This window comes from Buteo buteo, chromosome 1 (assembly GCF_964188355.1).
Source record: "Buteo buteo chromosome 1, bButBut1.hap1.1, whole genome shotgun sequence".
Taxonomy (NCBI): Eukaryota; Metazoa; Chordata; class Aves; order Accipitriformes; family Accipitridae; genus Buteo; species Buteo buteo.
In genome coordinates, this window is record NC_134171.1 from 30,666,654 (window position 1) to 30,693,189 (window position 26,536).

The 26,536-nt window shown below is 36.9% G+C and overlaps 1 protein-coding gene across 1 annotated transcript in view; it reads right to left on the reverse strand.

Moving 5' to 3' along the window:
- Positions 1 to 2,925: 2,925 nt before the first annotated feature.
- Positions 2,926 to 26,536, reverse strand: part of CHIC2 (cysteine rich hydrophobic domain 2) — a 32,594-nt gene continuing 8,983 nt past the window's right edge. The window contains exons 4-6 of the mRNA XM_075025964.1: positions 13,280 to 13,336; positions 13,054 to 13,113; positions 2,926 to 10,136 (exon numbers count right to left, since the gene is read on the reverse strand). Of these exons, the coding sequence (XP_074882065.1) occupies positions 10,086 to 10,136; positions 13,054 to 13,113; positions 13,280 to 13,336 (168 nt within the window). The 3' untranslated portion in view covers positions 2,926 to 10,085. The remainder of the gene's footprint in view (positions 10,137 to 13,053; positions 13,114 to 13,279; positions 13,337 to 26,536) is intronic.

Consider the following 26,536-nt stretch of genomic DNA (forward strand, 5'->3'; position numbering starts at 1 on the left):
AGTAAGACCCACTGCTAAAATGATCTTTGCATGATTTGGATAGAATAGCTATCCTTACGCATTTCTCTCGTTTTATTAAATAACTACTCAAGATCCAGATCTTCAAAGGCACGCAAATAGAAATAAGTCACTTAATACCTAGAGTCCTCAAAAGGTCACGTAGAGAACGAGTAAAGAGGCTGAGCTTTTCTACTCCTCCCATCTATTCAGCAAGCCTGAGTTCCTATCCTGCTGGCACGGGCACAACACTGCAGAGAGCAAGAGTGCAAGAAGTTTATGCTACATACAATGTCATCAGCAGCCTAAGAATGAAGATCTCTGGCTTGAACAACGTGGAGCAACGTGAAGAAGCAAGCCAAGCCTACATAAATGCAATGGGACGTTTTTGCTGTAAGCAATATATGACATAAAGCAGACTGCTGGTCCTGATGCAAAAGGTGGAGCAACCCTTTCTCTTTCAGAACACATTTGCTCCTTTGGATCAAAAGTCAGGTGATGCTGTGACTTTGGGTCACCTCCCCGTGTCAGGGGAGAAACAAAACCTAAACGAGGCGCCTGAAGCTAGTTACTCTCCCAGCTCGTTCACTGGCGTGTGGCACGGGGCTCACGCTGCTTCCCTGTGACACCAGGCGGGGGGCTGTGTAGCAGAAGTCCTCGCTCATCTCTGCGTACCTGCAGTGCAACCACCAAGGTGCTTTGCAAGTGCAGACGTCAGTCTGCAAAGGCTCCTTTACCTTGTTTGTGGATGTAGACCCAGGCCTTCTCTGTGCCGTCCCGATGTCCAGCAGGAGCCGGGGGTTTAGGTCACCACAGGCAGAAGATTTCTGTGACAGCAAATCCTGGAAGATGGGAACACCCTTTGGCTTTTTGGTGTGAATGTTCTCAGAACAGTCTTTTAATGTAAAAAACCACCAGGTCTTTGAGTCCTTCAGGAGCTCGTCCACGTAACGTGGAAGAGCGAGAGCAGCCAAGGGCGGTCCTGTCCCCGTACAGGAGGCCTGATGTCCTCCTGGGCCTCGCCTTCAGCGGAGCCCTCCACGAACAGAAGGGTGTTTCTAAACCATTTTTTTATTTGACAGCGTTGTGTTTTTCTCTTTTTGCTTGGGGGAGGGTGTGTGTTTGCTACTTTTTAAAGCGCGGGCAGGCTCGGAGGGATCGGGCAGCGCCCCGGCAGCCCCCCCGGCCCCTCGTCAGGGGCACCACGGAGCCGGAGCGGCCGAAGCAGGCCCTCCGCACGGCCCGGCCGCGGCGGCGCACGGACACAAAGCAGGCCAGGCCGCTCCGTGCCTGCGCCCCGGGAGCCGGGGGGCTGTGCAAGGGCGGGGGGCGGGCGGGGGGCCCTCGCCCGGCGGGCAGGGGGAAGGCAGGCTTCCCCTCGGCCTGCCCCGCCTGCCGCCGAACGGGGCTGCCCGGCGCGGAGGGGACCGGCGGGGGATGGAGGAGCCCGGCGGGGCGGGGTGAGGGGGGAGCCCGCGGCCGCTCGGAAGCGGCGGGGCGAGGCGCGGAGCCGGGCCGGGCCGGGCCGGGCCTCGCCGCGGCGAGTGGGTGGTCTGGGCGGCCGGAGGCGCGGGCTCTCCCCGCTGCCCCTGCGCCGGCCCGGGCCCGGGCCCGCTCCCGCAGCTGGGCCGAAGGCGGCCCGCAGCCCGCTCTCGGCACATTTCTTCATTTCTCACTTGAGTGCCCTTCTTTAGTTCCCTTTCAACTGCCCACTTTATATCGGCTTCATTACACCACCGCTCCATTTGTAATGTAAATCGGGAAACTCGGGGAAGTTTTTCTTTTGGCCTTGTCTGCGGAAGAATACCGAGAGGTATTCAAAACGTATTAACACAAATCAATGGCACCAATAAAAGCAAAATCTCCTTAGCAACATAATCTTGATTGCAAAAGGAGAACTGAGAGCATTTAGCAGAACAGTGGCCCACATGGAATACGCATTTGTCTAGAAGAATGCAGCACAAAGCCTAAAAGAGAGATGCTGAAAAAATCCAAAATTAACTCACACTGAACAGTTACTCTTTTTTTCAAAACTACACAATTGGCTACATTAAATCTATCGTGCGCTTTTCTGCTCAGCAACATTGTATCATACCGCTTTGCAAGCCCAAATTACAACACCCGGAATGCTTCAGGGCGCCTGGCAGGAGCACCCCTCCCCACGCACACTTTTTTATACATGTGCACATCGAACACACACGCATCTGTATCGTCTGCGTTATACGCGGGCACGTTAGAAAGAGGCTGTTAAGATTTCCATACTAGAGTAAGCCAAGAGCTGTAAAATGTTTCGCGCAAAGAAAAGCAGCTGGCTGATGAGAATCAAGACCGTCCTCGGAGCACTGGAGAGCACAGGATTAGTTTTTGTTCCTAAGGTTCAGGTTAACCACCATTTCATATCTGAGCGTCTTAAAAACATGTGAATTACATAGATGGGAACGATTCCTTTCTGAACACATAGTGTCTGCCTTAACTAGAGGGAAACTATATCTTGTTTGAGACCACTAGTGTATTAAAAAAAAGAAAAAGCATACAGCCTCAACATTACTATTCAACCATAGCGGTAACACATATAATAAATCCTACCACCATTAGGGCTTGAAAAGTTTAAAGAACTCCAAATGCAGACTTAATGAAAAGCCAGTTTGAAACACTTAAGGCAAGGAATGCCTCTAAATTTGGTAATTCTAGTCCTGGAGTCACCTAAATTATGCAAAACCACTTTCTCTTTTATTTTTTTTTAATTTCCCCCCAATTTAGACTAAAAGTATCAACTGGAAATTAGAAGACACCATTGTATAGTAAGGCAGAAGTTTCTGGGTTTCCTCTTTCTTTTTCTTCCTCTCTTTACCCACACTCCCCTCTCCCCCCCCCCCCCCCCCCGCCCCCAACATACTGGATAGATGAAAAAGGGTAAGGCTTAGGAGATAGGTTAACAATTCTTTTATTAGTTTATAATACATACAACTTAAGAAATGCTTTAAAAAATTTATATTGGAGTCCATTCCAATTCCGGGTCAGGTCAGGAAAAAACCAATGTTGATGTATTAAATAATATTCTATAATTCAACAATAGATTAACTTCAGTAATTTAGCAGACATGGTTAAATACTCTTAAATATGCATATATACAATTGTGCAGCCTTAAAAAAAGTCCTTTTCTTCCTATCTTCTCCTCCCAAAGCCGTGTGCCCTGTGAACACAGTACTGGCCTCTAAGCTTTCAGTCTCTCAGCCTGACTTAAAATATTTGAAGAGGAATGTTACAATAGTGGAAATTGCAGCAACCCTATCTTTCTAAACTCTTCATGAGAGGAGATGCCCAAAAGGCAAAATTACCATCAAGTCTCTCTGTAAATAGCAGCTTCCTTAATATCCAGTTCTAGGGTGAATTATTGCTTACGCATTTTCTGCCTGAAAGGATTTTTAACATAGTCCAAAATATTGTTTTTAAAGTTTGCCTACTTGAAAGATAACATCCTTTCAGTGACTTATTTACCATTACTGCTTTGTACATTTAACAGGTTTTTCCTAAGCACATACAATCTGATGCAATTCTCTGCAAATTCTTTTAAAGCAACATGAATTACACAGGACTAATTTAGCACACAACATTTAGGCACTGTTTTGTAGTTTACTGTTCTCTTTAAAATTTATGTTTGGAATTAGTTTCGTATTGATTGCCATACTCAGTCTTTTATGGACACAAGAATCCAAGTTACACTTTTCAAATCAGGAACTACTCTGCGTTCCTTTTTATCTCACTGAACCAAACTGCTCATTGACAATATTAACAAGTAGGTACACTGCATATCCTAACAAGTTAGAAAGCCTGTTGCAAGCACAGAAGGATCAGAAATAAACATTTAGAGTAGATGAGCAAGATATTTATATTGGTACAACAAAATCGGTTTAAACATACAGCCACTAAAAATATCAGTTATATTGCATCAGGATATCTGACTTTTTGAAAAATTTCTAAACACAATTTAAAAAAAAAAAATTCACAAACCTAAAACACTGTAACAGAAAAAAAAAAACCCTTCAGCTAACTACCAAGTCTAGTTTCCAACACAAGGCAAAGTAACAAAGTAACTTTCAATGATGCAGTTATAAACGGGGAGAGGGGGGAAGCATGTTTCAATAAACATTATAAAATCTATCTGCCCTCCAAAAGTGAGCATTTGTCAATGGTTCCCTTTTCCATAAAAGCTACAACTAACTATAAAAGTCTCTCTTACTTACCTGAACTTAAATTATCCTAACTGGATCCTACTCCTGGGCCTTAGATATACTGTCACATGACAGGAGCTGTCTGACAAGTCAAGAATTTCCTTTGGAAACAATTAGCCATGCATTTCAGGCTCCAGCTTAGGAAAAGACTGTTCTGTACTCGCTGCACAGCTCTCATCAGCAATTCCGTTTTGGTCTAGATGTTTTAAAGTACAAAATGCTGAGTTTAGAAGGAAGCTTACCTCAAAATCTGCACAATAGCAGAATTGACTATTAATTAGGGCATAACCAAAATAACAACACACTTATTAAAATAAAAAAATGTAACAGAAATTAAGACAGTCTACATAATTACTGAAACGGATTGCTAGCTTTTACTTAACTTTCATTATTCAGTACCATTTCATTCAGTTCAGAACTATTTTCCATCAGACTCAAGAGAATTCCAAACCTAATCCCCGAATTCAATCGTTTGGGTGTTGCTTCTGCTAATTCCTATGTTTCATCTTTTACCTTACTAAATCTTTCCCAATGGTCTGTTGTATTTTGAGGAGTCAAGCATTTATGCAACTTTTTTCAAGAAAATAAATCTTAATGAAATATTAACAAGCTAAATGAAGTAGAAGAATTTTTTAAAAGGACATCTTCCATGAAAACAATAAAATGTGGTTTATAAAGGATGGATTACCCAGGTGTCATGTGGTAGAGATACACACACCAGCACAAGAAGTGTCAACATATGAAGTTTCATGCAAGGATTTGTTGTTGTTTTTTTTTTTTTTAATTTAAAAAAATAGTCGTTAATTCAGCCCATGACTGAAAGAGTGTGCAAAAAAGATGAAGTTCAAAAATTAAACTGCAAAATACTGTTACCAACAAAACAACCCAAATGGATATCTGTAACTAATGAAGAATAAATGCATGATGTTTTCACCAGTGAAATTTTTTTGCTTCTAGAGTACTTCTCCCCTTGAAGTTTTGCCACTTTCTTAGGCAGAAGGATACTGTTTTCTCATTACACCAGTATCCCCTGACTCACCCAGCCTACAGAGAGAACTTTACAAAGAATAAACAGAGAAATTAAGAAGATAGCACCATTAGAAATAATCCCTCTATCCAAATCAGCAAAAAACCTTCATTTATCCTTATCCAACATACTCTGACATTCAGCAGCCTAATAATACAGGGCAAAGGGAGCTCTCATAGCTGTATATTGATAACATTCATAATGGTCATGCATATTACAATCAGAAGTTTTCTAGGGTGCCGTTTGCAAAGTAAGCCTTCATGCAGATAGGCATTCAGCTCATTAACTCCATTTTCGTATTTCCTATTAGTCCCTGAGAATTTAATATTTCTACCTACAATATGGCTATTAAAGGCATTAAAATGATCATACACTTAGCTGTTTGTGATGGAAATGCAATGTGGCTTTAGGGAAAAGAAGCACAGAAATTACAGCAAATTAGCAGTGATGAATACAGATCTTATTTCTAAAATGCTTTCGTTTCATAAGCAAGGTTGCTGAAGAGCAACATAAATTATTTCAGACACGGATACAAAACTAGCCAGCACCAGTTACCCTTAATAAGTCGCTACTATGAATCCAAGACACTTGGGGCTCTGAGACCTCTCTAATTGAGCATTTCCTTTACATAAAATCATCTGGATTTTGACCTAATGTAGGGTCATCATGATCCTTCTTTTAATTACTCAACAGCAGTGCTGGGAGAACTTAAAAGAACCAGGGATTTTCTTTGCTTAACAAGTCTTTTGCCTCTTCAATTAAAGTGATCTCTTTAAATTGTTCAGAATTCAAATGGGTTTTTTTGGTGGACAATTTGCATTATTGCCAGCTGCTCAAAAACCATAAGCTAGGGCTCCCAAAACAAGGGGACCAATTTAAAATTAAGACTTTGGGGTGGGGGTGGAGGGAAGGGAAGAAAGACATGTTCTTTTTCTTTGCCTTCTGGCTTCTGAGTAGTTACAGATTGCATTTTAAGCTCTTCCCTACAATCTCCAGGGCTAAATAATGACTTTTAGTAAAAAAAAAAAATGAAAACTGACTTTTAAGTAAGCATATATCTCAGAGATAGAGTATTACATTTAAACACCACAGTCTTGAGATTTACAAAAAAGTATCATTTAACAAATTGATTTAGAGATTATAACTTACATCTTAGTACCGCAAAAAGTTTTTACAATCTACTCTGAGTATAATGGGAAATTTTGGATTTGCATACATAGTTTATTAAAATGACTCACTGAGCTATTACAAAAAAATTACTGACTTTCTGTAACCTATCTCCATAAAAATTTTAATTTCTGGTGAAGTTTGCCAATCACAGTAGAAACTTCAAATCGTAGCTATTTAACAACAGATGAGCTCTATAGAATTCCTCATGTAGGGTCAGACAGAAAGCCTTTCTCCCTCAGGACTTATTTCTACCTATCACTGAAAGATTAAAAATCATTTATTTCAATTATATTACAGTAAGAAAGAAATCTTTATTGGCCAGTTAAAGGCCACTATATCTAAAAATAATAATTAGCTTTCACAGGGAGTCATTGATGCATTTACCATTAGCTTTTCAGGCTAAAGGTGAAACAGACATAATTAGCATCATTTGTTAAATGATTAATATCAAGTGGGTACCTAACTCTTACTATTCAAAGAAACTGGAAACAATTAAGATTATTTGTAGGAATTGCTGAGTTGCAAGAAGCTGAACAAGTTAGTACTATGTAATATTTATTTTAGCAAAGACTAGGCTATGTCCTGGAAGTCCTACTATAGCTTCTGGCCTGCTCAAACTGTTGCAACTTCATTCTTTGCCAATTGGACAAAAAAAAGGTAATATATGTCTTCTCACTAACACAAAAAATAAATAGATTTAGTATTTTAGAAACAACATCAAAGGAAAATCCTGATGACTGCTGCAGGCATTAAATAGTTGATTAAAGTTCCTGCCATGTTCAATTTCTATCATTGTAATTAATCAATCGAAAGGGATTGTATGAAAATGTTTTATAACATTTTTACTAGGTGAATGTAATACCTCATCAGGAGAGCTACACTTTTGAGCAAAACTTATATATATATATGCAGTTTCTCAAGTTTCCTGGTTGTATTTTAAGTGAGACACATTGTTTTAATAAAATATCAGAAATGCTTTAAGAGGCAATTACTCTGGCCTCCTTACTAAAGGATTTGACTGTATTTGCTCAGAGATCTACTTTGGACTCCTATACTACAATTCTTAGAGAAAAAGTCATAGCTAAAATACAGAAATGCCTGCTAACCAAGTAGATGACTGCAGATGCACCTAGAAATAGACAAGATTTTAACCAACACTATGGCTTATATGGAAGCTTTACTAACAAGACACTCTTTGTAAACCTGTTAGCCACACTCTATGCACTGCTCTGGTTTCAGCATGTCACACTCAAATTAGCTTTACTGTAGGTAGGTTTGGGTGCTGCTGGCAAGGTAGTTGTGGTGTCACAGAATGTAGTATGGAAAGTTTGGGTAGTAAACTAAGGCGAATAGCTCATGCTGAATGCGGTGCTGCTATGAACATATCAAGCCATATCCAACTTATCCCTCCACAATAATGAACTACCAGTGGAAAACTGCATCCATAACACAAACCTATCTATACAGTCAACTGAGAATTTGGTAATAAAATCTAGGCCTTGTATGATTCAATATTGATTTTATTGAAAACTGACACTTGAAGAAATCAACGTGTATTTCTGGTCATCAATATTTATCACCAGTTACCATTTCTGTTCAAGTCCAACCTCTCCCCTGCACCTCCAACCTCCAAAACCTCAGCTGCCATCAATGTTAGGCTTCTGGCCTCCCTCTCAGGCTGAAACTGGTCCAAGATTTTAACTAATACTTCTGGGTGAGAGGAGGAGTGCTGCAGACCCAGATTTGTACTAAAGAAGAAGCTGAAATTGATTTTTTAAAAAATTATAACCAGTTACTTTGGAGAGAAACCACTGTGCGACCCAGAAGATTGAGGCAGCACAAAACTGGTATTTGTTAATTAAACACCATATCCCGTCAAGTCAAGGAAACACGCTCGTAGGCTTGTACGAAAAGCATAGCTGAGCTATTTTCAAAGTAAACAGCAGGAATCCACAGCCAAAAGCTGATCAAAGGATGAGTTTGGGGAACAGATACAGAAGGCTTAGATTTAAGAAAACTTAAACTTTCTAGACCACTCCCACTATCAACAGTTTAGGAATATAATACTCACTAGAGAGTATTTTACAGAGAATAAATATTTTGAAGACATAGAAAAATAGTTCACAGCATCAAGGTACCTGTAATATATTACCTTGAAATAAAACTTGTATTTAAAAGATTAAAAAGAGAAGATTGTTCTTGTAGTGGTATCAACTTTTCATTCATACAAATATTAAGCAGAGTATATCTGGTTTTTCATATATTCACATTATTGCTTGTTACCACAACTGTACAAGGAACATATTCTTAACTTACATTAATGTTCATGTACAGTAATTTTAGATACCTAACACAAATTTAAAAATATGATTGAGTTGCAATTAAAAAAAAACCCTATGTGTGAAGATATGTACAACTAAGATATAAGTAGAAGAAACAAAATACAACTGGCCTGACCCAAGCATACATCATATATCCAGTTTAAAAAGTCTTATACTGATGCAGAAAATAAGCTCTGTAAACCAAAATGAGCAGAAGCAAGGGTGCAATAAATAATTATCTAATACATTTAAACTTACACTGTTGTCCAGTGTACCCTGCTTTGATTATTGTTAATACACAGCATCTGCATTTGTATCTGGAACTGTACTGTTCAAGACTTCTTCAATAACTTTTTTCTGCTTATGTGGCTTTAAAACAAACAAACAAACAACAACAAAAAAAACCCTGAAAGGTCCTCTTGGACAATAAGTTTTACTAAAACAAGTCCTTCTGCACCTCTGTGTACAGGATCCGGTAAACAGTAGGAATAAAGCTGATACATGGGCATTAGCCTGAATTAAAACAGCTACATTATAAACTGCAGTACTAATATATTTTTGTGATCTTGAGTTCTACTAATCAGATGCATGCAATTCTCTCAGCAATTCTTCTAGTCTTAGTAAAATAATTATATTTTGCTGCTTTTATTTTTTTTAACCTTTAAATTAGAACTTTTTCAGAACCAGCTGACAGGACTTCTTCATGAAAAGCACAGAGATTGCTACTAATGCAATGACATTTGGGTTCCAAAAAGCAGTTTCAGAAAGAACTTTATCTCCTTCTTTTGTTGGAAGAGGTTAGCCAATATCCAAAAACGAAATAAAAATAGTTACAATTGACTAGTCACTGACAAAAATTTAGGAAGATCTTACTTCATCATGTAAATGAATGATTAAAAGGACTTGCACAACGTACAGTCAATCAGTTGTGTCATTTTGGGATAAAAAAATACCTGCTCACTTGTATACCATTTTCAGCTGTGTATTTATAGTAATATATATATGTACACACACGCGCGCGCGCACACATATAAAAGACTCTTTGAAAATCAAGATACATTAATAAACAGAAGTAATAAAAGTAACAATAACTTAAGTAGTAGTTAACATTTGCGTGAAATTACTTTGCGGATTTTGACCAACTGCACTTAGAACATGCTCTTATTTAAAAAACAAACAAACAACAAAATAAAACAAAAAAAAACCCAAACAAACAAAAAAATGAAAACACCACAAGATTCTGTAGAACCAATGCTATGTCACCACCAGGAGAGCACCAAGCAAGGCACCATTGGAAAGACAACATACTTGAATAAGTCTCTATAAATAAATCAAATGCTAATCTGGTCGAAAAATCGGTGTCTTTGGTAAAAATTCTATAAGGATGACCTGTATAAAAAGAAAACAAATATATATTAAAAGAAAGATGGCAGCAATCCTATTATCTATTACAATGACAAATAACATGCTTTTTTTTTTTTTTTTTTTTAAGTACATCAAGTTGTGATGATGATGATGATCAAATATCACAGTGCTTTTCTTACTAGGAGACCTTTAGAAAAGTCATGTTCGGTATAATTGTTATGGTGTAGAAAATCAAAACTCTTGAAGAATCAAATTCAATTGGAAAAGTTTGCCTACCAATACCTAACACATTTAAACAAACTGAAATAAGCTACTACATAATTATTCTTCAACATAATTCATTTACTTTACTAGGAAAAATTATAAAAGAGATAAACATATTCATGTAAAAAATGACCAGAAGGCACAATGTATGCAAAGTTAATTTTCAATTACTCATGCAATTCCCTCTACTTCAAATTTTTTTCCACTTAATATAGGATTCTAAATCATGTTTCTAGTTCAAAACTCATACAGAAAGGTGTATCAGCCTTTGCAGAGTTCCCATGTCTAACAAATCTGCAAGTAGTTAACAAGAACCTGGACTAATGCTTTTGCATGATTATTCTTATGGTCCCGATTCAAATTTAAACTATGTATTTCTGAGCTATGTACCTATAGTAGGGTACACTCCAGAATGCAATCCAAGTATTTATCCTACTTCAAATAGAAAGCTTACAGAAAATGTTCACATGTGCATTTTCTTTCTTCAGCGAGACAGTCATAATAGAGCAGCGTGACTGTATTCATAAACAAGTAAATGCATCTGGTAACATATCTAAGAATTTTATTTACTTGTAAGGGGAGCATGCCTTTCTAAGAAGTTAAAAAAGAATTTCTGAATGGTTTTGATTGTAAAGGAGAACACAACTTGGCTTCCTAAACACTTCTATCTCTGATAGGATACTGAACATCAGAAAAGAAGTAAGTCTGATTTTATTTCTAAGGTAAACACTTTTGAAATACTGAATGTCAAATTCAGGTGTATAAGTTTATTTTTAGAGATATTCAGAAGTGACTTATTTTCAGAAGTGATGCAAACTGATCAAAATCCATTGATCACTGACATGAGTCAACCACTGGATGTTTCAGACATACCAGGCTTCTGATATTCAGGCAAGGTTTCAAAAAGGGAGCAAGAAGTAAAGCTGGAACATTGTGTTTATGCCAAAGGTGTAAGACTATCTTGTCTTTATTTAATTTATTTAATTATTTATTTTATTTAGCATCTGCAAGAGTGGATTTAGAACATCAAGTCAACAAAGCACCAAGTTTGAGGTACAAGAGTCTGATTTAAATCACCTGTTTTGAAAAAAATTGAGGATAAGTGTCTACTATTTAAAATTAAATCATGAATACAACAACAAGGGCAGTTTTTAAGAGACTAGCAAATCAGTTCACTGAAAAATCAGAAAATAGTACAGAGAAGTTTTGTAAAAAATTTCTCATTAAATACATCCAGATATTAGATGTTTCACAAATTGAAAATAATATCTTCAATATTTATCCTGTAAAACTACGTGCTCATGTTTACATATTATTAATATAAACAGGTCAACTGATTTTAAATTGTATTTAATAGAATGAATGTTCATCTGTAAATGTTGCTGGGTAATAGTATTTACAAACTAGCATTGTATGTGTTTTTTTCAATTGAATCTGCAAAACATCAGATGTGACAAGGTTTTCCTGTAGAAACGTGAAATAAAAACCCCTCCATTTAGGTAAAACTCAAATCTACTTTCTGAAATTTGCTTTATTCCATTTTCGCTCAGATCTCATACATCTAAACCAAAAAATTTTGTAGAATAGATGTTACAAAAAGTCTACTTATTCAGTGAACTGAATAGAGCTATTCTGTAAAAAACATTTTAAAGATCTTGTTTCAGGCTAGAAATAAGATCTAATGTAGAAACAGGAAAAAGGAGAAGACTAAAAGAAAAAGATTATTTTAATATAATTTCCAACTAATTAATCACTTTTAAATTTTTTCATATGCATGATAGCTTTGTTGTTTCAAAGAACAAAGTACCGTGTAATGAAAGATCACAGATAAGTTCAAACTAACACAGTAGATATTTCTCAAAGTTAATCTTTATTTTTAAAAAGTTAACCCTTCCTATCACCTACTTCCTAGAGCATTAAAAGAAATTATGCAAATTCTAATGTTTCTTACATTTTAGCAGCTTAATTTCATCCTATTCTATGTACCTCCAAGATATTTTGAAAATGGAAATAAGAACAGCACCAAAAAAGAGCAAAAAGGTTGCAAGCTAAACAAGCTGAAATCCCACATTGGACATCATTCATTTTAAACTGCACATAACTTCTTGCTGTGTATTTCCAAGACAGGCTTATGGAGTCTCAGTCAAAGGCTGAAGTAAGTTAAAACTCCAGAGACTTAAAAATTTTAGTGACACCAATTGGAGGGAGATAAAGATACTTTCAAGACAGTTGAGGTAAGGGGCAGTTAAAATCTAAAAAGGCTAAAGGTTTCTTAAGCTCCAACAGCTTAGTTGAAAGGTCTTCTTCCATACTTTTAGACTTGATTAGCATTATATAAAACAGCCATATCTGACTTGCTGCGTAACCAAAGTTGTGGTTATTCTTTATACAGCATCTAAAATTTCACACTCCATCAGCACATGTTCAAGCTATTTTATCTTGGCAATTAATTTATTATTTTTCAGAACACAGTGAAGCCTTGTTTTCAAGTCATTCATAACTTTATAAATCAGTCCTGCACATGAAACCATGCATCTGTGAACCGTAGAAAATCCTTGCACTCAGGCGATTAAGCTCCTGACACCTTTACTGATTAATAATCATGAAAAGAATAAGATCAGAAGCAAAATAAATGATCATTTAATAGAGAAACTCACAAAACAGCCCTTTAACTTACATATTCCATCATGTTATTCGTTTCACATTTCCTTTTGCTTAGTCTCCAATGCAAGCACAGCTAGACAAGGAGGAAAGAAAAAGAAGAAAAATGAGCTGTATTTTATTGCAGCACACAGACTAGCCCATTTGTCCACCTTTCATATTTTTCGTTCAACAAAAGCATCTGTTTCCATACTGTGCAATTCAAACTCCAACAGTACGAAGCTGCTCCCTGCGGCACTCACCTTGTGGTATAACCTATTGTTTTCCCATTCTAATAACTTCTCAATCGATCTTCGTGTCTGGAAGACAAATGAGAAAGAATTTTACTCTTGACTGGTTTTAGAAAAACTTTGTTTTGCAGCTGCTTTTGTGTGAAAAGGAGAGGTACAGGACAGTGACTGAGTACAGGGTGGTCTGTAGTACTATCAAAACTTCTCTGGTATTAAATACTAACTAGAACAGAAACAACTTTTTATGACACCCAAATAACCATCTTCAACCAATTTGGAACAAAAACTGTTCATATATATGCTTTCTGGTTCTTATAGCAGTTATAACTTTAAAACCACAGAAATTTCAAAGTGATCTAAGTATAAAAGCAAGAACACTGCTCCCTCAGTATCAGTGGTCTAAGTGCACCGCTTCTAAGAAGGTCTGCATCTAAACTGAGAAATGTTGCAAACTACTTTGCAATGCTGTAGGTCAAGTACAAATTCACAACACTCTAAACAAAAGAAAAAATTTTGTTACTTTTATATCCAGATTTTAGAGACTGAAAACCAAATGCAGAAAGTTACAGTAAACTGCACAAATGAATATTACTAAATCTGTGATTTGTATAAAGAGCTAACCCAATATTTAAGATTCTAAAGCAAAGTTTTACTGCCTATGTTGTCCACACTTGACACTTCAGACAGAGAATCCTGAAAGCTGTTCTGCATAGCTTTTTAAGATTTGCACGCTAGTATTAAAGGACATTCTGTGCTATAAAGTTTCACAGCATTTTGAATATAATTATTCAGTTATATTTACATTTGAGAAATACATTCTGACATTTATGGTCATTTGACTGCCAGAATATATAGTGCTTAGCTCTAAATGGGATTTGCTACTGACTATGAATAAAAAGAGGATAATTCATGGTGCCAGGTGTTAAGATGAGACCAACAGAGCTGCAGGTGCAAAAGGACGGAGCAATGACAAGGATCAAATACAACTTAGTGCAGCTGCAGCTTCCTTACAAGGCAGAGAGGGGTGAGGGGAAGGGATGAGAAAGCATCTTGCTATTATTACTACAAAATACAAGTACTGTAAATGAACCTTAACAAATCAAACTAAGTGCTGTCACAAGAAACAAGAATGTCTGAGTAAAATAAAAATTAGACAACAAATTATTCATTTCCCACCAAATATTAACATCTTGGTTTTCAAACATCAGTTTCTCTCTAGTTTAATACCGAAGTGGTTGTGGGGAAGCACATCTAAGCATGTACTGTGGTCACATGATTAAAAATTAGATCATTGCTATCTATGAGTAATCATTACACTGAATTTTTATTATGTTTTATTTTAAAAAGCACAAGTCAAGGAATTATCGGAAGCTGGATGTGCCAGTGACTAATTTATCACATCAACTGGGAATTGAGTATTTTGGGGGTTATTGTTATTATTATGTTTTTAAAGACAGTGCCCTTTAACAATAATCAGTAGACCTCACTTGTTTCTTTGTAAAGATAGCCTTTTAGAGTCTGCTCTCCTTTTAAATGAAAATAGGGCAGCAGTTATGGTCACACTTTTGTTAATTTAGTTGCCAGTCAGCTCCAAATCAAAAGAAAATAAGGCTGCAGAGTGTAATTAACATTCAGTTCAGTCGTTTTGTCCCTTGTCTAGCCCCCAAGCTTTGTTAAAATTGCCATCTGAATGCTGAAGGCTGTAGGGAAATCGATTTGATTCTAATCGCACCATGAAAAGAACATGATCTAACTGCTTTCAGCCCTCCGTAAATCTGTACTAGGTCTTTAGCACAATGCAACTTCCAATTTAAAAAGCACTGAATGTCTCGTCAATGACTTTGTGAAGAAAAAAGAACAAGGAGCAGACATAAAAATTCCAATAGTTGTTTAAGCATTAAAGTTCATTTGCATCACAGCAAACCTGAAAAGGGCTGACCTCTCAAACCGCCTCTCAGGTCTATGAAGTTGTAGCCTTGACAAGCTCACATTGACAGAGCTCATTGACTCTGAAAGGCTACTCTATCAATGGTGAAAAATGGCAATAGGTTCTACTCTGAGCAGGCATCTGCCTGCCCACCCGCTGCTAAACCAATGGCAAAACTGATTCAAAACCTGAATCTACCTTGTAATCTTCCTTTCCAGGACCTTTTAATAATAGATTAAGATCACTATACAATTTAATTTCATTGTTTGCCCCAAAGAGTGTGAAAAACATCCAAGCTTTTCAAATTCCAATAAAATTACATATATATTACAATACATACACATAAATAAGAAATTGATAGGTGGTTATGTACTATTAATTGGTTTCTTTAAATAAGAAGCCAGTTTAAAGTCATTTGACTAGCATGAGATAAAAACACATGCAGCCTCGAGACCACGATTATTTATGTTCCCAGAGTCTTAAATACAATCCTTCCTGTAGTATAATTTGGAAAGTCATAGCTCCCAAATCATGCCATGTATCAATACAGAAATGTTAATGAAAATTAGACTGTAAAATATTTCTACAAACCTCGGAGCTTGGAATAGAAAGAAATTAATTAAACAGCATCACACAATTCACTATAGCAAGTTTTCCTCCTACTTGACAGGTGAAAAAAAGCACTTGCACGTGCAGCTTAATTAATCACTGCTCTTGACATCTCAATGATTTACAGTGAGGAGCAGGTGAGGATATACAAAACCAGAAAGGAACACTTGATTTGAGTGTAGCATTTCCAGCACACTAGGATGACAAGCTTATATATTCTATCAATGGCGTACAGAAAAACCCATACAGCAAATTATTTGTTAGCCACAACAAAAGCACAAATTAAGTGGAAGAGAGACTTGCTTATTAGAAAGATTTAATACAATCCAGATTTTAATTTTTTTTCTTAAAAATCCCAATCCAATATTTGAGCAAGTACACTTTTTAGCATACCCATGATAAGAAAGTATGCTTTGTAACATACTCCATGAAAAAAGCAGATAGTCTTTAATGTTATCCACATAATTTTGTGAAATAGACCTCTTCTACTATCTAGATGCGATGTTTAATGAAACATTCCTGTAAAATAACTGATTCATTCAAGATAGTCATGTTTGAACGTGTCTTTTGAAAAATCAGACTACTAAAAAAGCTCAACTCAGAATACACTTTCACCAATGCTTATTGCTCCCAATTAAAAAAAAATAAATTAAATTAAATTGAAAGTAAAATAAAGTTTTGCCCTTAAACATGGAAGAAAAAAATAGGAAGATTAAGTATGAACTTTTCATGCACAAACAAGGCAGTATTGAATACAAATAGTGTGTTACCTGTATTACCAACTACAAGACCTTTCTGTTATGTCTCTGCAGTGTCTAGCGAAGTTAGCTTACAATTCCAGATGCAGTTATGATCTGGACTGGGCGGCTGTGCAGCCATAAGGCCCCCTCTTGCAGTGCATGACCTGGAACATGCACACTGCACTAAACAGTACCAGTGAATGGGCCAAAGCCCCCTCAACTCCTGCTGTAAATCAGTCAATGACTGGTACAATATTAAACAAAAGGATCTTACATGACTCCCAAAATGGTGCTAATTTGAGTACCTCCCTTTGTCTTTATTTAAGTGGGGAAACAACATGGACAGTAACAACACAATCCTCCACTACCAATTTTATTCATAGTAGTCTGGGAACAAAAGAAAGATCTCCCACTACCTGCATTTAATCTTTGACTTCTCATCTGAAAACTCCAAAACATATGTAAATATAGTGCAACATTATTCCAATAAATAGTAAATGGAGAGTTTCAAATTCCTTCATATAAAACTTTACTACAATCAAGCATTAATAATTTTGAATATTGCCCTAAAAAAAATACACTTTATGCTCAAATTTCAAGATACAAAGAGACTAATTTAAGCAGATTTTTGTTGATTCTCACATGGCCAGAATTTGTATTACACCCCGCAGAAGAAAGGCAAAGGATCCTATCAGAGGTCTGAACTATACCATCTCTGCTCAAAGAGAGAAATGATAGAAGCAGGAATTTCTGTTCATCCTCCAAAGATATATCTGACCACAAAACTGATACCCAAGTAATTTAGTTATCAGCACAAACAATGAAATATAAAGTTAGAAGATAACTGAGTCACACAACTGTATGCTCACTTTCAACACGTCAGAACATCCCCCAAGTCAATTTTGGGGCCCATATTGGTCCCACGAAAATGTCAAAGCTGTACTCGGAACACACGTAACTGAATTACACGTATCTTTCTCAGCACAGATGAAGTCCCCACCTTGAACACTGTATCACAAATAAACCCTTTAGAAACTGTAAATTGGTAGGATTCCCATCTTACTGAGGAATTCTCTATTTGTGAAGGGCAAAGGTGACATAGGTAAAACCCGAGTTGATTTCAGATCCTGACATCCTGGAATATCTGCTTCAACATGTACAGTAGTTTGAAAAGGTGTCTGTTCAACCACATAGGTGTATCTTGCATCATCTTTCCTATTAGTAGCTAGGATATTTCTTACTAGAAACTATTGTAAGGGTGCTCATCCCAGAAGCCACTGCAGCATCCACACAAGAAAGTGAATGAAACCCATATTACACGGATTAAAGAGTATCTGGAAATAAATGTAGCATTCTGGTGCTTTTTGTATGATCTTGAAATAACTACCTTGTCCAACAGGATTACTATTGCTGCATCTTGTCTTACCTTACAGACGATTCTGGGCAGAAAGTAAGCCCAGACCAAAGCACAGATCAAAGCTCCTGATCAGGCAAGGAGAAATAAAATCATCAGAATTCTGGAAGAGAAGTACTGACAACATCAAATTCACCTCAGGAAACTTCCTGTTCTAGAAGATAGCCCTGATGATATTATCCCATACCCTCAAATGATCCATAAACTGACCTAATTTGTACAGGTTTCAACCCTGGGTTGGTACATCACAGAGAGATGAATTTAAAGCTTAATGAATCAAATCAGATCAACTACATTCTGGAAAGGTCTCTTCCACCACATTGTCTGCTGATATAAAGAGGAAAGCAGCGTATTTGACATTGCTGCATGTAACAGTTTTTTAATATCTAAGCAAAGATGATTCCTCAGAGACTCTGGTTACCTTGATTCTCAAACTCCTAGACCATTTAAAAAAGCCCTAAAGCCACGAAATATGTGGAGAATGGAGAAGGTGTACAGAAACATACACCCCGTGTACATTATCCAGGAGTACAATGGAGAACATCTTGTAGTATTGTCACCAACATATTAACTGATAGATACTGGATGAGTATTTTCCTATGTCATTTTGGTCTGCAGTAGAAACATGTGGCAGAGAAATTATCAAGGGAAGTTCCTAAAAGTTGATTACAAAAGTCTTATACAAATTTCCTCTCAAATATAGACAATCCAAAAAACTCAAGATGCTAACGTGATATTTTAGCCACTGGATATTTTAGCTGTCCTATAAGAGCTAAGTCACCAAAAAAGTGTAGCTAGCTACTTTCTGTAACGAGGTGACAGCGACTAGAGCTAACCATTGTGGAAACTTCATACTATGGAGAAGCCTTGTAGAAGAAACAGTCTTGACCTTGGCAAAATTAACACACTTCCCTTGAGAAGGCCTAGCTGAGATGCGGAAAAACACATTTCACAGGCAGACAAGATGTTGAACTGATCCATGAAGCATCAGGATTATAACTAATGTTGTTACTTGAATTCGTAAATAAAGATTTCTAACTCTTTTATTCTAGGATTAAATTCTAGCTCTGATTCTCTGTCATTATAAGGAAACAAAAACCATAAAGCTCCATTCCCTCCAAACAAATTATTCAAATCTGGCCATGACAATCTAAAGCATCCACCTCCTGCTGAAGGACATTCTCACAGAAAGGGCCACACAAAATGAACACGTAAGACAGAATTGACCGTAACAGGAATGAAAATAGGATTGAGTCTCCACCAAATAACTCATTTGGTGTCACCCACTGTGGGAAATCATAAACTGAACATGGATGAAAATTTCACCTCCATCTTCTCTTTTAAGGTTACAGAGATGTTAATTTGGGTCTCTCTCGTTTATTTCCAAAATATCCAGTAGCATGCTATGGAACATAGTTCAAGGCCAGTGCAGGTGGAGCAATTAAAGAATCTCAGGTTACATCTCTATTAGGAAATGAAACTGTGCCCAGAAACATTCCTATTCACTTGAAGCCAGCTGGCAGGCAACAGCTTACATCTATATCAGTAAGTTTTCATAACCTGTGAACCACTCATAGTGCCTGGAGCATTCTGATAATGCCTAGGAATTGTTACACAGTGCAGACCCAGAGCCTGCTAGGGACCTCTCTTAGGGTACAAATTATAAAGCGTCAATACTGCAAACACTCCCAGGTTTAATTTATTAGTATGTAGGAAGCCTTTGACTCCTGCTGTTAGGAGTGTCTAAGGGCAGGGGCCAAGAATGGAAGAGAAGCTACATGGCCAGGAAGACTGAAAGGCAGCACAACTTAATAAAATAACTCTTGAATGCCTTGTAAAATCCAACACTTCACTAGTGTGCATGCTGAAGAGGATGATCCTCTGAAAGGGACAGCCTCTACAGTGCCTTGCTCATCTAGCACTGAACCAGGAAATTACAGAATTCCAAGTAGGTTGACCCTGTAGCCAGTTAAACAATTTAGAAAAAACAAATCTGGCTACTTAAAAAAAAACTTTTCCATCATCATTATCATTATTGTTCCAAATCCAACAACTTACTCCAAAATTCAGCAAAAATAATTTTTGTGGGGAACAAAATGAGAAGTACCTAGTCACTTTTTACTTCATATGTATGTTTGGTACAGTAGAAGACTTATCAACTCCTTCAGTTTTCTCTTTTGTAGAACAACTGCCTCCCTCATCTCCCAAACGTTTTGTCAGCAGTCATGTTTCTTGAACTACTTTTTTGTTGTTGTTGTTAAATAACAAGTTACTTTATTTATACATAGTACTTGAGTTACTGAGAGTACTCCACTTACACAGAAAATAACTTTTTACCCTGGTTTGTTTAATAAAGTGAATATAGCCCAGAACAAGACTACTTTGAAAAAAAAGCAAAAGAAGAGGCACAGAAGTGTCACTATCTCACACTTACCAGCAGCCTATTCTAGTTTTGTTTTACTATAAGATAGTCTAACAAGTTATTGTTCAGTGAAGGACTTTCTACTTATTTTATCACATGAATTTCAGATAATTTTGCATTCTAATTCTTTCCTCAACAGTGTTCGCATATGCTCTCTATTTGGCATCATCTACAAGTTGCTAAAGACAGAACCCTAAAAGTGACCCTTCCTAACCTGATTTCCAAACCTGACAACTAGCTAGACCATTTTGAGCATACTCTTTCAAAATAGCTCTATGCGAATTTCAACTAGCTCACATCTGTTTTTTCAGAAACGTGTCAAATTGGACATGAAAAGCAATAAAAAAAAGCAGTATTAAAACCAAACCACTGCATGATCTATGGCTCCCTCTATACACCTTAGCCATCACAATGTAAAAGGCACTATAACATGGAAATGTTAATCCTACAAGTATTATTTTGATTAATATTAGAATGTTCAGAGATATCACACTAATTACAAATGCAATTAAATTTTAAATAGGATTTAGAATATTCACTCTAGAAACCAAAGATATATGCTGCATTTAAGATTAATATAAAACCTATTATTAAGAATATATGAAATTACAAATTTAACTTTAGAATACATATTTTTTAAATAAAGGATTTGCATTTGACCTATAAAGAAACAAACTAATATTTTTTGATTTACTTCTGTTTGTAAGTATTATTCATGCCAATCTTATTGCCCTGCCCCCCCAAGCAGGTTTACAAATTAAAAGACATAGCAGAACTATCTGCTCCCACACTTTGTTATGCACCAAGGCACTACTCTACCCTTCAGGAAATACATGAAAACCTGATTAACCTTTATAGGGTGCTCTGAAGGAAATAAAATCTCATTTCAGTGATAGGAAAAAAAGGATAATAATTACAGAGCTATACACACGATGATTTCACATTTACAGTGTTATACAAGCTTTGCCACTTTAAGTTCAGTATGTGGAGGACTTAGTGACTCTTCTGACCAGAATTATAGTAAACAATTTTTCAAGAAAAATACATCAGGTCTGAATATTCTGATTATTTTAAAGTTTTCATTTCATAGCTAATATTAAAAAAAAAAAGATGATTTTAAGGACCTCTGAATATATTTAGTACATGCAAGCTCTACTTTGAAAAAGTTTTACCAAGCTGACTAGAGCCAATATAGAGATCACATGTGTTCTGGTTAGGATAAACATAATAATTACATTACAATTTTAAAGATTCTTCCAAACTGAATTACAATGTAAATTGTCACAACAGAGACTTCAGAAACAAGGCACCTTCCATGTTATGTAATTGCCTTGAGGAACTGCTTGGAAAAGCATTATGATATTAGAGTATCTCCAGTGCCAAGTCCCTGGCAGATAGGCAGAGGAGAAAAACATATATTTTCTTCAGTTTTGAAAATAAATGTAATGTATTCACAGCTTCAGTAAACTGAGCTGATGTATTTTAACATCAGTATCATCCACTGGCAAGCAAGACTACTGTATTTGAGAAAATTAATTCCAGCTCCTCCACCACATATTTAATCAATACTTTGGAAGTTGTAATTAGCTTATGTTTATACAGCACTCTGAAGATGTAAACTGCTACGTAAGTGACTACTAATGATGAGGCTTAAGCAGCATTCATCAGCTTTGTGTGAATTCACAAACAAACAAGTAGCTCTTGAAAGTATTAGTACAGATCGCTATTAAATATCTCATTCTATTCATTTTAAGAGATTGCCCATGAACCTTCTGAAACATGTAATTTACATGTACAATACCTGCTTTTAAGAAATCTAGCAATACTGCAATTCTATCATTTCATTGTTACCATTTCTGTTGAAATTTTGTCCTATTTACACATTGGGAACTACAGCATTTAGTTAATACTGAAAATGAGTGTCAACTCATTTGAAAAGTGGCTCCAAATAGGCACCTCAGCCTGTAGTGCTTTTTGAATTATAATTCACTATGTCATTCTTTTTATTTAAAGAACAATAACTTAAAGACTTCATGTTCATTTGTACAATATGGAACTTGGCCCAGAAAGGATGGTGCAATATATGAGTAAAATTGCTGAAGATCATTGACAATCGAGATCTCTAAACAAGGGACTGTATTTCTTGTAACTTTCTGCAGCTTTTGTTCATTAAAATCGAATCGAGACTACATAAAAGGAGAGAGGCAATAAGATATTGAATCAAATTAAACATTTATTCTAGTGGTAAAGAGTAGCAGGCTTTTTCTCAAATACCTCAATGCAAAAGAAGAAAGGAAACAATAATGTACAAAGACTCCCAAAATTAGCACTGAACAAAGCACTGAAAAGAAAAATACAGTGAAGGGAAAGCTTTCATTGCATGGAGATGCATTAAAGTGATATAATTAACAATTAAGCTTACAAATGTCTGTGACAAAATCCTAGTTTGAAGCACCTGCTGCTTTAAGGAGAAAAACCAATAACTTATTTTTCACTGCACAAAAATAAGCATATATTCCCATTATACACAAACATTCAATAATTGTAATTTCAAAAATCGTATTTACATTTGTAGTAACATTCCCACATTAGAATTTAAAAAGTCAATGAATAGCATTAAAAATACAGAATACAGAGAAAGATTAAGATAATTATTGTAACTTCATAAACTCTGAAGCTGCAGCTTTCATTTTGTCTACATGAACCTTAAAAAAGTTTCTTTGAAAAAGAGCTGCAAAGTATACCAGCAATTTAAAAGCATGGTAGATTGATTCAGCCTCATTAAAACAGGCATTTCTTAATCAGTCATTCTGAGGAAAATTACTCTGCTGTATTAAAAGTAAGCAATTGTATAGTTGAAACTGTTGTTTCATTTAATAAAATCCTTAACCTGAGAAACACTCCCACTTATTAGCTCACTGTATATGCAATTCAACAAAACAAATTTGTTAAGTCGTCTATTTCAGTAGAAAAGGGTAAAGATGAAGGCTGGTATACTTTTATTCTGCAATTAAAACATGTTCTACACAAACTTCAGTTCTACATGGGAACATTCCCATCCTGCTTTCAGAAATCAAACTCTAATTATATGGTCTTGGGAGTCTTTTGTGATCACTACAGCAAAGGATGTAACACAGGCCAGTTCCAAGTAACTGTCCAGGAATCACTTAGGACAGAGCTGAATTAGCAAAGCTCTCTGGGCAACACTTCTGAGACAAGTGCAGGTGCTGTAAAATAAGTAACCTTTTATTTATTGTTCATTTGTTATAATTTTTTTACATTATGAGTGTCAGTGGGAAAGAAAAAGTTGAAGGGAAGAAACGGGCACATGTCATCCTGGATCCCCGTTTCCTCAAGAAGTGAATCCTGGCTGTTGTGTCTATACCTATGGCTGGAGACTGGCCAGTGAAAGGAGATCTGAAGAAGTCAAAGCATGGAAGATGATCTGACAAACACAACCCTCTTCCAAGACACAGTAAAGTCAGAGACAAGCAGTACAAGAGTTTAAAGTATATTATTATTTCACATGGAATACATTAGTCTGCTACATATCAGCAAAACTGTGGCACCAGCAGGAAACCAGAATAATCTATGGATTTAAATTTCTTTTTTAGTAGAAGAATATGAAGTTGCTTCTTGTCACAGTTCTACTGGAAGCTACTGAGCAAATTACAGACTGGAACCTAGATGAACCAGGCTGTATTTACAACTGCTGTCAATTTGCTGAGCAGCTCCAGGTAACTCACATCATGCACTGCCTCTCACTTTCCCCATTTCTAGGAAAATACATATGATTAGTTTCCTGCACTTGTCATAGCACTTTGACATAAACTGATGGAAAGTCCTGCATAAAAGAAAAGTCTTACAAGCTTGTGGATGCAATTCAGTACTGAGATCTTAAAGGGTACAAAACCTGCAATTCCAGGTAAGACGGATTTAAAGGACTTAAATAATTTTGTACTTTCCTGATCTGGGTCCACCAAGAAATAAAGTTGAATCCACCCATCCCTATTCAAGAAACTCAAGCAGCAGTAACTTTCACCACTTTTCTGTGAGTAGCAGCCCTGACTAGAATCATTACAAATTCTTCTGCTTGTTTCTTTTACTCAAATTTGCAAATATGTACTTGAAAATATTCCACAGCTTTCCTCCTTACCTCCTCTACCAGAAAAAAAAGAGTCTTCCCCAGCCAGGTCCAGGATTAAGAACTATAGTTTGGGAAAGCATTCTTGTCCCTTTCAGTTTGCCTTTAGGAACACAAGTGAATTAATTATTCTCTACATTATACTCTCCAGATGCCCAGCTGACACCAATTTCTGGGTTCTGTCCTGGTTTCAGCTGGGATAGAGTTAACTGTCTTCCTAGTAGCTGGTATGGTGCTACGTTTTGAGTTAAGTATGTGAAGAATGTTGATAACACTGATGTTTTCAGTTGTTGCTAAGTAGTGTTTAGACTAAAGTCAAGGATTTTTCAGCTTCTCATGCCCAGGCAGCGAGAAAGCTGGAGGGGCACAAGAAGTTGGCACAGGACAGAGCCAGGGCACCTGACCCAAACTGGCCAACGGTGTATTCCATACCATGGGACGTCACGTCTAGATTAGGAACTGGGAAGTGGGGGCAGGGAATTGCCGCTCGGGGAGTAGCTGGGTGTTGATCAGCGGGTGGTGAGCAATTGCACTGCGCATCATTTGTACATCCCAATCCTTTTATTATTGCTGTTGTCATTTTATTAGTGTTATCATTATCATTATTAGTTTCTTCTTTTCTGTTCTATTAAACCATTCTTATCTCAACCCACGGGTTTTGCTTCTTTTCCCGATTTTCTCCCCCATCCCACTGGGTGGGGGGGAAGTGAGTGAGCAGCTGCATGGTGCTTAGTTGCTGGCTGGGGTTAAACCATGACAGTTCTCTGACAGACAACCGTCTAAGCAGACATCCATTTGCTGAGCTGCTGACATGGACAAATGATGTTGTCACAAGATTTGAAGTCTCTAGATTGACTTAAATGATTTTCATTCTGGAGGAATAATCAAACTGCCTAAACACAGGTATTCAGTGACATCAGCGTCTAGTGCCACTGTGCCATCCACAGTGGCACAAGATACTGTGTTAAGGCAGCTGAGTCCTAACCTCAACTTCACTAATGCTGGACATTCAACTTCAGCCTAAGTCACCCAATCTTGAGTGCAGAAGAGGTGTGAAGGTCCTTAAATGCCTCCTGGTACCAGCTTTAACAGGAAAAATGCAACATTTACTGACAGTCTGGGCCATACCTCTAGGATGGCTTCCAGAACTTCAAGCCCAAGTTTCTGTCCTTGCTCCTGCTGTTCATTCTCCTTCCAAGACTCTTCTGTCTTTATGCAGTCTGTGTATTACAGCAACAATTACACCACTAACTTCTTTCCAGCCTCTGCTGAACAGAGTATCCATGTACTTTTTTTTCAGATTTATCCTTTTGGAAGGGAGCTTACCTTAACTCCTATCCCATGCAAACTTCAATGGAAGCACTTGTCTAACTGTTGCTTCACCGGGTTCCCACACAGAACCTCCTTCCTCAGCTTCAAACTCTGTTTTCTGGCCCTAGATGCTACAAGCCCTTGCCTTTTTTCTGACTTTAACAACGTATAAAAAGTTGATTATTTGTGACTTCTGGAAATAGATTTAGCAGCCCCAATTTAGAAGATGAGGGCTTGTGGCATCAGCCCTTACCATGTTACACCCTGCTATCATTTCCTGCTACAGTAGCACATTATGTGAGAAAAATGGGTCAAACTAAAGAGCACCAGAAGCTTTCTCCTTTAGAAGGTAAACATGGAGACTAGCAATGCAAGCTTCCCTTGTGTTTGTAATGAACAGAGCTAGGCCTAGAATGGTAAAGGTAAGTCTTCTCTGCAAGCTAGTTAAGTCACCAACTTACCTGTTGAAGCAATCAGCAAATTCTAATTTCTTGTAACAGACTTTCAGGATATGGATATATGAACATGCTACAGGAGACTTACTAGTTTGTGACAGCTTAAAGACAGAAAACCTAGGGTTTGATATAATTCACACCAATGCCAACATATTTTTTTCCCCTCCATAGACCCCAACATTACCAGGAGGCTTTTCTACCTTATTTTGTATACAATTAAAACTAGCCTTAAGTAATCTCTCAAAGG